Raw genomic sequence first — 18,042 nt, 5'->3', positions numbered from 1 at the left:
GTCTCTTGTCTTTAGAACAAAGAGAGCCATGGGTTGGTAGAGAAGCTGACCAGCCTGGCTGCTCTTCGGGCCAGTGACATGGAGAAGATTCAGAAACTGGAACTGGAACTGGAAAGAGCAGCCACCCACAGGCAAAACTATGAGGAGAAGGGGAAGAGATACAAGGACACTGTGGAAGAGGTCAGGGGCTGGTTTTGTGAATATGGGAATGCATTGTGACTCTTTCCAGGGGAGAGATGAGGTTGCTATGCTCATCTCTACAGATTTAAAGCAGATTTCTATAGAGCAAATCAGACTTTGGTGTTGACTTCCATTGCCAAAGGAGAGAGATCAGAAGACCGGTCTGGGGGAGGATGAGTTCTTAAAGAAGTGCAGCAAATATTGCCTTCTCCTTTGAACTTTTGCAAAAGCTGAAAGGCCTGAGAAGGACCCCTGGCTGGCTGCTTCCCATGCTTCCAGGATACCCTTGGTCCCGGTTGCTTGTCCACAATGTCTGCACCCTAGAAGCATCTTTCCCAGAAGAGCAGTGCAAGCCTTTGGGAGGTCTTCATCTCTGTGGTGTAGTGAAAAGAGCAGTAGACTGAACAAGGCAATGTCCCAGGTTCAAATATTATCTCTGCTGCTGTCTAGCTGAGCTACCTTGAGCAGGTCACTTAATCTCTCTGAACTTTAGTTTCCTCGTATGTAAAACAGAGATAACAAAAAGGAATGGACAGAGTTTTAGGAGATACAGTTTTCAGGTAAGTCATTCAGCCAGTGGCCTATCACAGAGCCCTGCACAGGCATGAGGTAATGTTTTCTAAGAGGTGGTCTTTTTTACTATCCAGTCTCCTGCACTTGCCAAGTCTTACATGCCCAGGGTTGGTAGCTTCCTGGAGCCCTAGAGGACATCCCTTTGCCCTCCCCATAGCCCAGGTGCCCAGGTGTGCCGGCATTACCAGTCACCTACCACCAACACCAAAGGGGCTCCTGGCTGCCAGCCCAGCAGGCACTTAGCAGAGAGAAGCTAAAATAAGAGAAATTGTGTTACAACCACACACCCTTCCTTAATCATGCCAGTAGCCAGTTCCATCGAGTTGATTCTGCTTCATGGAGTCCCTGGGTGGCTCATATGATTAACACACTCAGCTATTAACTGAAAGGTTGGAGGTTTGAGTCCACCCAAATACACCTTGGAAGAAAGGCCTGGCGATCTACTTCTGAAAAATCAGCCATTAAAAATCTGATGGAGATTTTAGAACCTATTATACCACCACAGTAGTCAAAACAGCCTGGTACTGGTACAACAACAGATACATGGACTAATGGAACAGAATTGAGAATCCAGACATAAATCCATCCACATATGAGCAGTCGATATTTGACAAAGGCCTCAAAACAGTTAAATGGGGAAAAGACAGTCTTTTTAACAAATGGTGCTGGTATAACTGGATATCCATCTGCAAAAAAATGAAACAAGACCCATACCTCACTCCATGCACAAAAACTAACTCAAAATGGATCCAAGACCTAAATATAAAATCTAAAACGATAAAGATCATGGAAGAAAAAATAGGGACAATGTAAGGAGCCCTAATACATGGCATAAACACTATACAAAACATTATTAAGAATGCAGAAGAAAAACTAGATAACTGGGAGCTCCTAAAAATCAAACACTTATGCTCATCCAAAGACTTCACCAAAAGAGTAAAACGACTATCTACAGACTGGGAAAAAGTTTTTAGCTATGACATTTCTGATCAGTGCCTGATCTCTAAAATCTACGTGATACTGCAAAAACTCAACTGCAAAAAGACAAATAACCCAATTAAAAAATGAGCTAAAGATATGAATAGACACTTCACTAAAGAAGACATTCAGGTAGCTAACAGATACATGAGGAAATGTTCATGATCACTAGCCATTAGAGAAATGCAGATCAAAACTACAATGAGATTTCATCTCACTCCAACAAGGCTGGCATTAATCCAAAAAACACAAAATAATAAATGTTGGAGAGGCTGTGGAGAGACTGGAACACTTATACACTGCTGGTGGGACTGTAAAGTGGTACGACCACTTTGGAAATCGATTTGGCGCTTCCTTAAAAGCTAGAAATAGAACTACCATACAACCCAGCAATCCCACTCCTTGGAATATATCCTAGAGAAATAAGAGCCTTCACACAAACAGATATATGCACACCCATGTTTATTGCAGCACTGTTTACAACAGCAAAAAGATGGAAGCAACCAAGGTGTCCATCAACGGATGAATGGATACATAAATTATGGTATATTCACACAAAAGAATACAACCCATCGATAAAGAACAGTGAGGGATCTGTGAAACATTTTGTAACATGGAGGAACCTGGAAGGCATTATGCTGAGTGAAATTAGCCAGTTGCAAAAGGACAAATATTGTATAAGACCACTATTATAAGAACTTGAGAAATAGTTTAAACTGAGAAGAAAACATTCTTTTGTCGTTATGAGCGGGGGAGGGAGGGAGGGAGGGTGGGAGAGAGGTATCCACTAATTAGTAGGCAAGAACTACTTTAGGTGAAGGGAAAGACAGCACACAATACAGGGGAGATCAGCACAATTGGACTAAACCAAAAGCAAAGAAGTTTCCTGAATAAACTGAATGCTTCGAAGGCCAGCGTAGCAGGGGCAGGGGTCTGGGGACCATGGTTTCAGGGGATATCTAAGTCATTTGGCATAATAAAATCTATTAACAAAACATTCTGCATCCCACTTTGAAGAGTGGCATCTGGGGTCTTAAATGCTAACAAGCAGCCACCTAAGATGCATCAATTGGTCTCAACCCAGCTGGATCAAAGGAGAATGAAGAACACCAAGGACACAAGGTGATTACGAGCCCAAGAGACAGAAAGGGCCACAAGAACCAGCAACTACCTCATCCTGAGACCAGAAGAACTAGATGGTACCCAGCTACAACCGATGATTGCCCTGACAGGGAACACAACAGAGAACCCTTGAGGGAGCAGGGGAGCAGTGGGATACAGACCCCAAATTCTCCTAAGACCAGACTTAATGATCTGACTGAAACTAGAAGGACCCTGGTGGTCATGGTCCCCAGACCCTCTGTTGGCCCAGGACAAGAACCATTCCCGAAGCCAACGCTTCAAACATGGTTTGGACTGGACAATGGGTTGGAGAGGGATGCTGATGAGGAGTGAGCTTCTTGGATCAGTTGGACACTTTAGACTATGTTGGCATCTCCTGCCTGGAGGGGAGAAGAGAGGGTGGAGGGGGTTAGAAGCTAGTGAAAAGTACACGAAAAGAGAGAGTGGCAGGAGAGTGTGGGCTGTCTTATTAGGGGGAGAGTAATTGGGAGTGTGTAGCAAGGTGTATATAAGTTTTTGTGTGAGAGACTGACTTGATTTGTAAACTTTCACTTAAAGCACAATAAAAATTATTTTTTAAAAAATCCAATAGAGCACAGTTCTACTCTGACACACATGGGCGTGCCATGAGTCCTTAATCATAACACTCTCAAAATGTGAACCAATTTTACATCATAAATTAAGGCGTCATCTCACATTCAATATTAATACAAATAAATTCCCCTAACTATCAAGATGCCGAAGACAAGAATATAGAGTTTCCTTGACATTGAGAGGAAGTTGGATTTTGGTTCTTATTCCTTGGCATCAGCCATTACTGGACCAGGTTGGGAACTAGTTTTGGCTTAAAGTCACAGCAGGTCCTGGCATATGAAAGTGAATGCAGCATCTTAAAGTGGGCTGGGGCCTGCTGTGATCTATAGAGAAAAAAATATCAGTATATAAATAGACAGCTTTCCACCAAGAAAGACAGTGATGACAAAAGTTGAAGCTAGGTTTTCAAAAAAGTTTCTTTATTTTTTCCCTTGCTAGAAATTGGCAAAGCTTCAGAAGCATAATTCAGAACTGGAAATACAAAAACAGCAAATACAATTGAAGCTTCAAGAGGAGACTGAAGAGTTGAAAGGTAAAGCTCAAGGGGGCTTGGTGAACTCATGCATTCACTTATCCATTCATCCAATAAATAATGAGTGTGAACCAAGTTTTAAGCTGAATCAAGGATCTCTCTCTGATGTATACTTAGTGTAACAAGCAAATTTTACTTTTCCACAGGGAATATCTATATTTGAACTGTGGTAACTTTACCCTATAGATTCATATGTTTGTTTGTTTGTTTGTTTGTTTTTGTGCTTCAGGTGAAAGTTTATAGCTCAAGTTAATTTCTTATTCAAAAATTTATACACAAATTGTTTTGTGACATCGGTTGCAATCCCCACAATGTGACAGCATACTCCCCTTTTCCACCCTGGGTTCCCTGTGTCCATTCGACCAGTTCCTGCCCCTTCCTGCCTTCTCATCCTGCTTTTGGACAGGAGCTGCCCATTGAACTAAGAAGCACATTCCTCGTGTGTGTGTGTGTGTGTGTGTGTGTGTTTTGTATAGGCTTATCTAATCTTTGTCTGAAAAGTGAGCTTTGAGAATGGTTTCAGTTCTGAGTTAGCAAAGTATCCAGGGGCCACAGCCTCAGGGGTTCCTCCAGTCTCTGTCAGACCATTTTTCACCTGCTCTATCTGGGACTCTTGTATTCCCTCTCAGGATGGTCATTGGTGGTAGCCAGAAACCATCTAGTTCTTCTGGTCTCAGGCTAGTGGAGTCTCTAGTTCATGTGATCCTTTAGTCCTTTGGGCTAGTATTTTCCTTAAGTCTTTGTTTTCTTCATCCTCCTTTGCTCCGGGTGAGATGGAACCAAGAGAAGTATCTTAGATGGCTGCTCCCAACCTTTTAAGACGCCAGATGCCACTCACTAAAGTAGGATGTAGAACATTTTCTTTAGGAACTATGTTATGCCAACTGACCTAGATGTCCCCTGAGATTATCGTCCCCAGGCCCCAGTCCCAGCTACTCAGTCCCTCAAAGTGTTTGGATGTATCTAGGACACTTTCATTCCTTTACTTTGGTCAAGTTGTGCTGACTTCCCCTGTATTGTGTGTTGTCCTTCCCTTCACCGAAGGGACACTTGTCTTCTATCTAGTTAGTGATTTCCTCTCCCTCTCCTTCTCCACTCTTGTAACCATCAAAGAATGTTTTTCTCTGTGTATAAAACTTTTCTCGAGTTCTTGTAATAATGGTCTCATACAATATTTGTCCTTTTGTGACTGACTTATTTCACTCAGCATAATGCCCTCCAGATTGAACCATGTTGTGAGATATTTCACAGATTCATTGCTTTTCTTTGTCATTGCATGGTATTCCATTGTGTGTACCATAATTTGCTTATCCATTCATCTGCTGATGGGCATTTAGGTTGTTTCCATCTTTTTGCTACTGTGAATAGTGCTGCAGTGAACATTAATGTGCATATGTCTATTTGTATGACGGCTCTTATTTCTCTAGGATATATTCCTAGGAGTGGGATTGCTGGATCCTATAATATTTCTATTTCTAGATTTTTAAGGAAGTACTATACCGCTTTCCAAAATGGTTGTACCATTTTACATTTCCACCAGTATTGCACAAGAGTTCCAATCTTCCCACCACCTCTCCAACATTTGTTATTTTGTGTTTTTAGATTAGTGCTAGCCTTGTTGGGGCGAGATGATATCTCATTGTAGTTTTGATTTGTATTTCTGTAATGGCTATGGCTAATGATCATGAGCATTTCTTCATGCATCTGTTAGCTTCCTGAATGTCTTCTTTGATGAAGTGTCTGTTCATATTCTTTGCCCATTTTTTAATTGGATTATTTGCCTTTCTGTTGTTGAGGTGTTGCAATATCCTATAGATTTTAGAGATTAGACCCTTATCAGATGTGTTGTAGCCAAAAATTTTTTCCTAGCTTGTAGTTTCTCTTTTTACTCTTTTGGTGAAGTCTCTTGATGATCCTAAGTGTTTGATTTCTAGGAGCTCCCAATTATCTAATTTCTCTTTTGATATTTGTGCATTGTAAGTTATAGCTTGTATACTATTTATGCCACATATTAGGGCCCCTAGCGTTGTCCCTATTTTTTCTTCCATGATCTTAATCGTTTTAGCTCTTACATTGTAGACCTTTGATCCATCTTGAGTTAGTTTTTGTGTATGATATGAGGTATGGATTCTGTTTCATTTTTTTACAGATGGATATCTAGTTATGCCAGCACCATTTGTTAAAGAGACTGTCTTTTCCCTATTTAATGGACTTTGGCCTTTTGTCAAATATCAGCTGTTCATAGATGGTTGGATTTCTGTCTGGATTCTCAGTTCTATTCCATTGGTCTGTGTATCTGTTGCTGTACCAGTACCAGGCTGTTTTGACTACCATGGCCATATAATAGATTCTACAGTGAGGTAGTGTGAGGCCTCCTACTTTGCTCTTCTTCAGTAATGCTTTACTTATCCAGGGCCTCTTCTCTTTCCATATAAAGCTGGTGATTTGTTTCTCCATCTCATTAAAAAGTACTGTTGGCACTTTGGTGAGTAGTATCGGCAGTCTTAAGTGCTAGCAAGCGGCCATCTAAGATGCATCAATTGGTCTCAACCCACCTGGAACAAAGGAGAATTGTAGAACACCAAAGATACAAGGTAATTATGAGCCCAAGAGTCAGAAAGGGCCACATAAATCAGAGACTACATCAGCCTGAGACCAGAAGAACTAGATGGTGCCTAGCTACAACTGATGACTGTCCTGACAGGGAACACAACAGAGAATCCCTGGTGGAGCAGAACAGTGGGATACAGACCTCAAATTCTCATAAAAAGACCAGACTTAATGGTCTGACTGAGACTAGAAGAACCCCAGAGGTCATGGTCCCCAGACCTCTGTTAGCCCAAGACTGGAACTATTCCCAAAGTCAACTCTTCAGACAGGGATTGGACTGGACTATAAGATAGAAAATGATACTGGTGAGGAGTGTGCTGTCTCATTAGGGGGAGAGCAACTAGGAGTACATAGCAAGGTGTATATAAATATCTGTATGAAAGACTGACTTGATTTGTAAACTTTCACTTAAAGCACAATAAAAAAAAAAGTGCTGTTGAAATTTGGATCAGGATTGCATTGTATCTGTAGATGGCTTTGGGTAGAATTGACATTTTCACAATGTTGAGTCTTCTTATCCAGGAGCATGGTATGTTTTCCCATTTATGTAGGTCTCTTGATTTCTTGCAGTGGTGTTTTGTTTTCTCTGTATAAACCTTTTACGTCCCTGGTTAGATTTATTCCTAGATTCATCTGTTTTGTTCTTTGTCGTAAGCACAGCAATCTTCAACCCTGTCTGCCTCAGAACCTCCGGGGCCATTTACAAAGGACAGATGATTGGGCTTTAAGCCCAGAACTTCTGCATTAGGAAATAGGGGCCCTGCTTGGCACTCGAACCACATCACCCTCAGGCTGTCAAATACTGGTCCCTTGGGAACCAACGGGTATCACTTTTCTTTGTGTGTGAGGAGCAGCCACCCATGGCCTAGCTTTGTTCATCCATAGCTTTCCAAGTTCGAAGTGAGGGCACTTGTTAAATCCCAAAAGAGGCAACAGGAACACTACCCTGATGGTTCCTGGCCAGATAGTTTAAACCGCCACGTTCCATTATCTTATCCAGGGATCTTTTTCTTAAACTCCAACTGGGGGCAGCAGAGTAGGAAGGTTCAGAATCCGGATTCTCACACATAGCACAGGCCTAGCAGGCAAAGGACATGTCAGGACCTGAAGGGGCACAGAGCCCCATGGGTGCAGGTCAGCATGTGGGAGAAGCATGTGTCAGTGAGGAAGAAGTAAGCATCCTGAGTCCAGGTCTGCAACGCAGGGAAGGCAGTTCAGGTGATGCCAAGGAGCAAGGCATGACCTCTCATTCCAGATACTGTGGGTCCTCTGTCCTGTCTCTATAGGACTAATATGTGAGCATTTGAGCCTTGTGAATCTCAGTGTTGAACAGGAAAAAAAAAAAAAAAAAGAACAGAAGGAGGTAAGAATTCTGTGAGTAAACCTTGAAGCTGAATTAGGAAAGGGGTTACGCCCTTCACACCTTTTTATTATAACACACTCCTTATAGGTGTGTGTGTGTGTGTGTGTGTGTGTGTGTGTGTGTGTTTTAACTACTTTCAGTGGAATTTCTAATAAGAAAAGTTAAGTTTCTACAAATGTAACCTGAGAATTATATATTTGACAATGCCACATTTAGGTAGATAATTCTATAGACCCTTCTAAAAAGTATGTGAAAACCTTAAAACTTGTATTTATAAACTGCTTATCCTGTAGTTCTCCCCGGCACAAAAGCAAACACCATCGTGTTAAAAGCACCTGCCTTCTCTTATCTCCTAAGATAGGAATATTAACAAATGACACTTCCCTCTTTGCAATTACAGCTTAGCATGGACACAATCATGTTGCCCTTGGGAAGATAGTCACATCTGGTCAACCTCTTTAGCCCATTTGAATGGCCCAAGACAGTAAGCACCAGAATTAAGGCAAAAGCTGTGGGTGAATGGGTCATTGAAATTACATCAAATGTGCTGATTTCTAAAGTAAAGCACAACTATTTACCCCAGGATTTCCTGACAGACTCATGGTGTTCTGAAGCTGTTACTTTCACAGAGTGACATATGGCACTGGACGAGACAAACTATTGCCTTTTTTTTTTTTTAAGCCAAGTAATTTGGAGAAACTCTATCTTCGCCTCATGTCTGGGCTCCCCCTGGCTCAGAGATGAGGTGGAACGCAAAGATGAATGTCGGCTTCGATGGGCCGTGCCTCCATCTCTGTTCCCATGCTGGTGGGACACGTTGGGAATGGGGTCATCATAGCTGTGGTATGTCCTGAACCAGAGGGGTTATTTCCTAGCTGTCAAGTGTCCCCCTAGCCTACGGATTGTGTGTTTGAGACTCTTGTTTTTAAACGAAGCAGCTGCTGTCTTGTGTGCACTCTTCCTGGATGAAGAGAGATATTTTATTCTTTCCTTGGTTTTCATAAATCACTGGTTCTCAGTAGGGGGTGATTTTTCCCAGGGGTGATATTTAACTGGAGACATTTTGGGTTGTCCCAACTGGGGGGGGTTGTTACTGGCATCTACTGGGGAGAGATCAGGGATGCTGCTCAACATCCTGCAATGCACAGGACAGCACCCTACGAGAAAGAATTAGCCAGCCCAAGATGTCAGTGGTGCCAAGATTGAGAAACTCAGTCATAAATTGATCATTTTTTCCCCTAAAGTGTTTCTGTTTATTTTATTTTATTTGTTTTATTTATTTATTTTTATTAACTTTATTGAGCTTCAAGTGAACGTTTACAAATCAAGTCAGACTGTCACATATAAGTTTATATACGCCTTAGTCCGTACTCCCACTTGCTCTCCCCCTAATGAGTCAGCCCTTCCAGTCTCTCCTTTCGTGACAATTTTGCCAGTTTCCAACTCTCTCTATCCTCCCTTCCCCCCTCCAGACAGGAAATGCCAACACAGTCTCAAGTGTCCACCTGATATAATTAGCTCCCTCTTCATCAGCATCTCTCTCCTACCCACTGTCCAGTCCCTTTCATGTCTGATGAGTTGTCTTCGGGAATGGTTCCTGTCCTGTGCCAACAGAAGGTTTGCGGACCATGACCGCTGGGATTCCTCTAGTCTCAGTCAGACCATTAAGTATGGTCTTTTTATGAGAATTTGGGGTCTGCGTCCCACTGATCTCCTGCTCTCTCAGGGGTTCTCTGTTGTGCTCCCTGTCAGGGCAGTCATCGGTTGTGGCTGGGCACCAACTAGTTCTTCTAGTCTCAGGATGATGTAAGTCTCTGGTTCATGTGGCCCTTTCTGTCTCTTGGGCTCTTAGTTATCGTGTGACCTTGGTGTTCTTCATTCTTCTTTGCTCCATGTGGGTTGAGACCAACTGATGCATCTTAGATGGCGGCTTGTTAGCATTTAAGACCCCAGACGCCACATTTCAAAGTGGGATGCAGAATGTTTTCATAATAGAATTATTTTGCCAATTGACTTAGAAGTCCCCTTAAACCATGGTCCCCAAACCCCCGCCATTGCTCCGCTGACCTTTGAAGCATTCATTTTATCCCGGAAACTTCTTTGCTTTTGGTCCAGTCCAGTTGAGCTGACCTTCCATGTATTGAGTATTGTCCTTCCCTTCACCTAAAGCAGTTCTTATCTACTAACTAATCAGTAAAAAACCCTCTCCCACCCTCCCTCCCTCCCCTCCTTGTAACCACAAAAGTATGTGTTCTTCTCAGTTTATATTATTTCTCAAGATCTTATAATAGTGGTCTTATACAATAACCGTCCTTTTGCCTCTGACTAATTTCGCTCAGCATAATGCCTTCCAGGTTCCTCCATGTTATGAAATGTTTCACAGATTCGTCACTGTTCTTTATCGATGCGTAGTATTCCATTGTGTGAATATACCACAATTTATTTACCCATTCATCCGTTGATGGACACCTTGGTTGCTTCCAGCTTTTTGCTATTGTAAACAGAGCTGCAATAAACATGGGTGTGCATATATCTGTTTGTGTGAAGGCTCTTATTTCTCTAGGGTGTATTCCGAGGAGTGGGATTTCTGGGTTGTATGGTCGCGATGTAGAAAAAAAAAAAAAAAAAATGGTAGTTCTATTTCTAACTGTTTAAGATAACGCCAGACAGATTTCCAAAGTGGTTGTACCATTTTACATTCCCACCAGCAGTGTATAAGAGTTCCAATCTCTCCGCAGCCTCTCCAACATTTATTATTTTGTATTTTTTGGATTAATGCCAGCCTTGTTGGAGTGAGACGGAATCTCATTGTAGTTTTAATTTGCATTTCTCTAATGGCTAATGATTGAGAGCATTTTCTCATGTATCTGTTAGCCGCCTGAATATATTCTTTAGTGAAGTGTGTGTTCATATCCTTTGCCCACTTCTTGATTGGGTTGTTTGTCTTTTTGTCGTTGAGTTTTAACAGAATCATATAGATTTTAGAGATCAGGCGCTGGTCGGAGATGTCATAGCTGAAAATTCTTTCCCAGTCTGTAGGTGGTCTTTTTACTCTTTTGGTGAAGTTTTAGATGAGCATAGGTGTTTGATTTTTAGGAGCTCCCAGTTATCTGGTTTCTCTTCGTCATTTTTGGTAATGTTTTGTATTCTGTTTATGCCTTGTATTAGGGCTCCTAACGTTGTCCCTATTTTTTCTTCCATGATCTTTATCGTTTTAGTCTTTATGTTTAGGTCTTTGATCCACTTGGAGTTAGTTTTTGTGCATGGTGTGAGATATGGGTCCTGTTTCATTTTTTTGCAAATGGATATCCAGTTATGCCAGCACCATTTGTTCAAAAGACTACCTTTTCCCCAATTAACTGACACTGGGCCTTTGTCAAATATCAGCTGCTCATATGTGGATGGATTTATATCTGGGTTCTCAATTCTGTTCCATTGGTCTATATGCCTGTTGTTGTACCAGTACCAGGCTGTTTTGACTACTGTGGCTGTATAATGTTCTAAAATCAGGTAGAGTGAGGCCTCCCACTTTCTTCTTCTTTTTCAGTAATGCTTTGCTTATCCGAGGCTTCTTTCCCTTCCATATGAAGTTGGTGATTTGTTTCTCTATCACCTTAAAAAATGACACTGGAATTTGGATTGGAAGTGCATTGTATGTATAGATGGCTTTTGGTAGAATAGACATTTTTACTATGTTAAGTCTTCCTATCCATGAGCAAGGTATGTTTTTCCACTTAAGTATGTCCTTTTTAATTTCTTGTAGTAGAGCTTTGTAGTTTTCTTTGTATAGGTCTTTTACATCCTTGGTAGGATTTATTCCTAAGTATTTTATCTTCTTGGGGGCTACTGTGAATGGTATTGATTTGGTGATTTCCTCTTCGATGTTCTTTTTGTTGATGTAGAGGAATCCAAGTGATTTTTGTATGTTTATCTTATAACCTGAGACTCTGCCAAACTCTTCTATTAGTTTCAGTAGTTTTCTGGAGGATTCCTCAGGGTTTTCTGTGTATAAGATCATGTCATCTGCAAATAGAGATAATTTTACTTCCTCTTTGCCAGTCCGGATGCCCTTTATTTCTTTGTCTAGCCTAATTGCCCTGGCTAGGACTTCTAGCACAATGCTGAATAAGAGCAGTGATAAAGGGCATCCTTGTCTGGTTCCCGTTCTCAAGGGAAATGCTTTCAGGCTCTCTCCATTTAGAGTGATGTTGGCTGTTGGCTTTGCATAGATGCCCTTTATTATGTTGAGGAATTTTCCTTCAATTGCTATTTTGGTGAGAGTTTTTATCATAAATGGGTGTTGGACTTTGTCAAATGCCTTTTCTGCATCAGTTGATAAGATCATGTGGTTTTTGTCTTTTGTTTTATTTATATGGTGGATTACATTTATGGTTTTTCTAATATTAAACCAGCCTTGCATACCTGGTATAAATCCCACTTGGTCATGGTGAATTATTTTTTTCATATGTTGTTGAATTCTATTGGCTAGAATTTTGTTGAGGATTTTTGCATCTATGTTCATGAGGGATATAGGTCTGTAATTTTCTTTTTTTGTGATGTCTTTACCTGGTTTTGGTATCGGGGAGATGGTGGCTTCATAGAGTGAGTTGGGTAGTATTCCATCATTTTCCATGCTTTGAAATACCTCTACTAGTAGTGGTGTTATCTCTTCTCTGAAAGTTTGGTAGAACTCTGCAGTATAGCCATCCGGGCTAGGGCTTTTTTTTGTTGGGAGTTTTTTGATTACTGTTTCAATCTCTGTTTTTGTTATGTGTCTATTTAGTTGTTCTACTTCTGATTGTGTTAGTTTAGGTAGGTAGTGTTTTTCCAGGAATTCATCCATTTCTTCTAGGTTTTCGAATTTGTTAGAGTACAATTTTTCGTAATAATCTGATATGATTCTTTTAATTTCAGTTGGGTCTGTTGTGATGTGGCCCTTCTCATTTCTTATTCGGGTTATTTGTTTCCTTTTCTGTATTTCTTTAGTCAGTCTAGCCAATGGTTTATCAATTTTGTTAATTTTTTCAAAGAACCAGCTTTTGGCTTTGTTAATTCTTTCAATTGTTTTTCTGTTCTCTAATTCATTTAGTTCGGCTCTAATTTTTATTATTTGTTTTCTTCTGGTGCCCGATGGATTCTTTTGTTGCTCGGTTTCTGTTTGTTCAAGTTGTAGGGACAGTTCTCTGATTTTGGCTCTTTCTTCTTTTTGTATGTGTGCATTTGTCGATATAAACTGGCCTCTGAGCACTGCTTTTGCTGTGTCCCAGAGGTTTTGATAGGAAGTATTTTCATTCTCATTGCATTCTATGAATTTCCTTATTCCCTCCTTAATGTCTTCTATAACCCAGTCCTTTTTCAGGAGGGTATTGTTCAGTTTCCAAGTATTTGATTTCTTTTCCCTAGTTTTTCTGTTATTGATTTCCACTTTTATGGCCTTGTGGTCTGAGAAGATGCTTTGTAATATTTCGATGTTTTGGATTCTGCAAAGGTTTGTTTTATGACCTAATATGTGGTCTATTCTAGAGAATGTTCCATGTGCGCTAGAAAAAAAAGTATACTTTGCAGCAGTTGGGTGGAGAGTTCTGTATGAGTCAATGAGGTCAAGTTGGTTGATTGTTGTAATTAGGTCTTCCGTGTCTCTATTGAGCTTCTTACTGGATGTCCTGTCCTTCTCCGAAAGTGGTGTGTTGAAGTCTCCTACTATAATTGTGGAGGTGTCTATCTCACTTTTCAGTTCTGTTAAAATTTGATTTATGTATCTTGCAGCCCTGTCATTGGGTGCATAAATATTTAATATGGTTATATCTTCCTGATCAATTGTCCCTTTTATCATTATGTAGTGTCCTTCTTTATCCTTTGTGGTGGATTTAAGTCTAAAGTCTATTTTGTCAGAAATTAATATTGCTACTCCTCTTCTTTTTTGCTTATTGTTTGCTTGATATATTTTTTTCCATCCTTTGAGTTTTAGTTTGTTTGTGTCTCTAAGTCTAAGGTGTGTCTCTTGTAGGCAGCATATAGACGGATTGTGTTTCTTTATCCAGTCCAAGACTCTCTGTCTCTTTATTGGTGCATTTAGTCCATTTACATTCAGCGTAATTATAGACAAGTATTTTATGTGTTTGGTGCTCTCATTTTGATGCCTTTTTATGTGTGTTGTTGACAATTTCATTTTTCCACTTACTTTTTTGTGCTGAGACGTTTTTCTTTGTAAATTGTGAGATCCTCATTTTCATAGTATTTGACTTTATGTTTATTGAGTCGTTACGTTTTTCTTGGCTTTTATTTTGAGTTATGGAGTTGTTATACCTCTTTGTGGTTACCTTAATATTTACCCCTATTTTTCTAAGTAAAAAGCTAACTTGTATTGTCCTGTATCGCCTTGTATTCCTCTCCATATGGCAGTTCTATGCCACATGTATTTAGTCCCTCTTTTTGATTATTGTGATCTTTTACATATTGACTTCAATGATTCCCTGTTTTGAGCATTTTTTTTAATTAATCTTAATTTGTTTTTGTGATTTCCCTATTTGAGTTGATATCAGGATGTTCTGTTTTGTGACCTTGTGCTGTGCTGGTATCTGATATTATTGATTTTCTGACGAAACTATTTCCTTTAGTATTTCTTGTAGCTTTGGTTTCGTTTTTGCAAATTCTCTAAGCTTGTGTTTATCTGTAAATATCTTAATTTCGCCTTCATATTTCAGAGAGAGTTTTGCTGGATATATGATCCTTGGCTGGCAGTTTTTCTCCTTCAGTGCTCTATATATGTCGTCCCATTGCCTTCTTGACTGCATGGTTTCTGCTGAGTAGTCTGAACTTATTCTTATTGATTCTCCCTTGAAGGAGACCTTTATTTTCTCCCTGGCTGCTTTTAAAATTTTCTCTTTATCTTTGGTTTTGGCAAGTTTGATAATAATATGTCTTGGTGATTTTCTTTTTGGATCAATCTTATATGGGGTTCGATGAGCATCTTGGATAGATATCCTTTCATCTTTCATGATGTCAGGGAAGTTTTCTGTCAGCAGATCTTCAACTATTTTCTCTGTGTTTTCTGTCCTCCCTCCCTGTTCTGGGACTCCAATCACACACAAGTTACCCTTCTTGATAGAGTCCCACATGATTCTTAGGGTTTCTTCATTTTTTTTAATTCTTTTATCTGATTTTTTTTCAGCTATGTTGGTGTTAATTCCCTGGTCCTCCAGATTTCCCAGTCTGCATTCTAATTGCTCGAGTCTGCTCCTCTGACTTCCTATTGTGTTGTCTAATTCTGTAATTTTATTGTTAATCTTTTGGATTTCTGCATGCTGTCTCTCTATGGATTCTTGCAACTCATTAATTTTTCCACTATGTTCTTGAATAATCTTTTTGAGTTCTTCAACTGTTTTATCAGTGTCTTCCTTGGCTTTTTGTGCAGTTTGCCGTATTTCATTTCTGAGGTCATCCCTGATGTCTTGAAGCATTCTGTAAATTAGTTTTTTATATTCTGTATCTGATAATTCCAGGATTGTATCTTCATTTGGGAAAGATTTTGATTCTTTTGTTTTGGGGGTTGTAGAAGCTGTCATGGTCTGCTTCTTTATGTGGTTTGATATCGACTGCTGTCTCCGAGCCATCACTAAGATAGAGTAGTGATTTGTTCTATATTTGCTCACTGAGTCTTATCTTGTTTTGTTTTCTTTCAATATACGTGGATGGGCTACTAGATTGTGCTGTCTTGTTTGTTGTAGCCCTTGACTTACTTATGACCTATTACCAGCTGGTTTGGGCTGTTGCCAGATATATATGCCTGAGTCTATTCACTATTCTTGAGTAGAATCTGATTTTGGGTCATCAAGTGTGTGCTGTACCCTAACACCTATCCACCTCAAGAAGTAGTGGTGATAGTTGTGTGCACCAGATTCTATTAGCAGCTGGGGTTCACACTCCAGGGTGGGCAGGATGCTGACAGGCTTCCCCCAAATGTCAGTGAGGTAGGTGTGTCTCTATTCCTATAGCACCTTGGTAGGAGGGCTCTGCAGCTGTACCTTAGGCACCCAATGCAAGTACCTCTACTGATTGGTAGGTGTCACCCTCCTTAGACCCCTAAGGCAAGAGGCTAGGTGGTCTGGGAGTAGCTTCAGCCCTCAGTTCCCTGTTGTGGGTCAGTTAGGGCTCTGTTGAATAAGCAGAGATATCAGACCTGGGAAACTTGTTTTTCCAGTAAATCTGCTAAAAAAAAATGCAGTCAGATCCTTATTAGAACTGCCTTTGCATTATAACAGCCACCTTGTTCCCTGTAAGGATGAAAGCCCGAGATTTGGATCATATATGCTTGGCTGTAGATGGTTCTGTGTTTTTAGTCCAATTAGGGAAGAATTTTTGGTCCCTGGGTTTTTTGTGGTTGCTTCTCTCAGGCCGGAAGAATGGGTTAGGAAAAGACCCCCCCCCCAAAAAAAAAAAAGGAAAAGAAAAGCCGCAGAGCAGGAGCCATTCTCCCTCTGGCTCAGGAAATTCCAGTGTTAATGAAGCCGCCTGGGAAGGGGAGGGAAGGGTTCAGAAAAACAGGAGAGAGTAGCACCCTGGAATATAGCCAAAGTTGTTTATCTTGCTTGGGATGACTATTTTATCTGAGATTCCCGAGGGGCGTGTCGCCTATGTGTGCTGGCTGTGTGGAGATTGTCCCCGAGGGTCTGGCCCGCTGGAGCCATGGTCAGATCCTCCACTGCCAGTCCAAAGCCTAGCGTCAAGGTTCCCCTGCTGGGACGCTGCACTCCCAGCTCCAAAATCAGTCGCTGCCTCCCGGGGACTTCTTGTCCCGCCAGCCGCTTCGCTGTGCCACCCCGCGGACCGGCTGGGCCCCCTCCCGGGGTTAGTTCAGGGGAGTAGGGCTGCGCCCCGTGTTTGCGCTGGGACTGGATGCCGTGTTCAGCTTCCCTGTGCCCGGTCCAAAGCTCAGCGCCAAGGTTCCCCGGCTGGGAGGCTGCACTCCCGGCTCCAAAACCTTATCTCCAAAACCTCCCGGGGACTTCTCCTCCCACCAGCCGAGTTGCCACTCCACCCGCGCGGACTGGCTGGGCCCCCTCCCGGGGTCAGTTCAGAGGGGTAGGGCTGCGCCCCATGTTTGCGCCGTCACAAGGTGTTGTGTTCAGCTCCCCTGCGCCCAGTCCTAAGCCCGGCGCCAAGGTTACCTGACTGGGACGCTGGCTCCAGTTTCCAAAAACAGTTGCTGCTTCCCCGTAGTTGTTCGTTCTCCGTCTCTGTCACTCAGGTGAACTCTTTAAATCTGTGTTTGTTGTTCAGGGTTCGTAGATTGTCGTGTATGTGATTGATTCACTTGTTTTTCCGAGTCTTTGTTGCAAGAGGGATCTGAGGTAGCGTCTACCTAGTCAGCCATCTTGGCCCCCCTTCTCCTGTTTATTTTTAATAAACATATTTATTATCTCAAAGCCTACATATTTTAATAAAAGTGTCCAGGCCAATAAAAGTACAGTGAAACCTGTGAGAGCTGGAACTCAATGGGACTATCTTGTTTTTATGGGTCTTCCAAGATATCCACCTCTGACAAGGTGCAGTCTTACCACTTTTCTACTGCTGTCTATTAGTGGAGAATGTTTTTGTTTTCCTTCTCTAACAGGTTTCCACCTTATAGATGTTCTGGCTTTCACAGGTTTTGCTGTATTGTAAATGAGACTATTCAGAGATTCTAACATTTGTAAGAATTGTTTTTTTGAAAGCCCCTTATCTATATTCCTAGTTTATAAAAAACAACCATTACAACCATTACCTTCAGTCACATGACTGATCTTACATTCTCACTTTCTTAAATATGATGTGAAGCAATCAAGACCTTGGTTTGGCAGATATGTTTCAAAGAACCTTCTCTTTTCACAGAGAAAATGGACAACCTCACCAAGCAGCTCTTTGATGATGTGCAAAAAGAAGAACGACAAAGAATGTATGAAATCTAGTTTGCCTTAAAGCTACCACTACCTTCTCTGTCTCTGCTGTTTTATCTTTTGCTTCTCAGCTTGCAGATAGCAGCTAGCTCTGCGCAGAGCACAGATACTGAAGAGCAGGGTGGACTGTTTTTAGGAGATGAGAGGCTTTGAGA

At 41.2% G+C, this 18,042-nt stretch overlaps 1 protein-coding gene across 1 annotated transcript in view; it reads left to right on the top strand.

Moving 5' to 3' along the window:
- The window catches only part of MYO5C (myosin VC), a 153,921-nt gene that overhangs the window by 104,098 nt on the left and 31,781 nt on the right, over positions 1-18,042 (top strand). The window contains exons 22-24 of the mRNA XM_049905158.1: positions 16-180; positions 3,886-3,979; positions 17,823-17,886. Of these exons, the coding sequence (XP_049761115.1) occupies positions 16-180; positions 3,886-3,979; positions 17,823-17,886 (323 nt within the window). The remainder of the gene's footprint in view (positions 1-15; positions 181-3,885; positions 3,980-17,822; positions 17,887-18,042) is intronic.

The sequence above is a fragment of the Elephas maximus genome, chromosome 12 (assembly GCF_024166365.1).
Source record: "Elephas maximus indicus isolate mEleMax1 chromosome 12, mEleMax1 primary haplotype, whole genome shotgun sequence".
NCBI classification, from domain to species: Eukaryota; Metazoa; Chordata; class Mammalia; order Proboscidea; family Elephantidae; genus Elephas; species Elephas maximus.
Note: the sequence above shows the minus strand (reverse complement) of the source record. Positions and strands in the feature narration are given on the sequence as shown.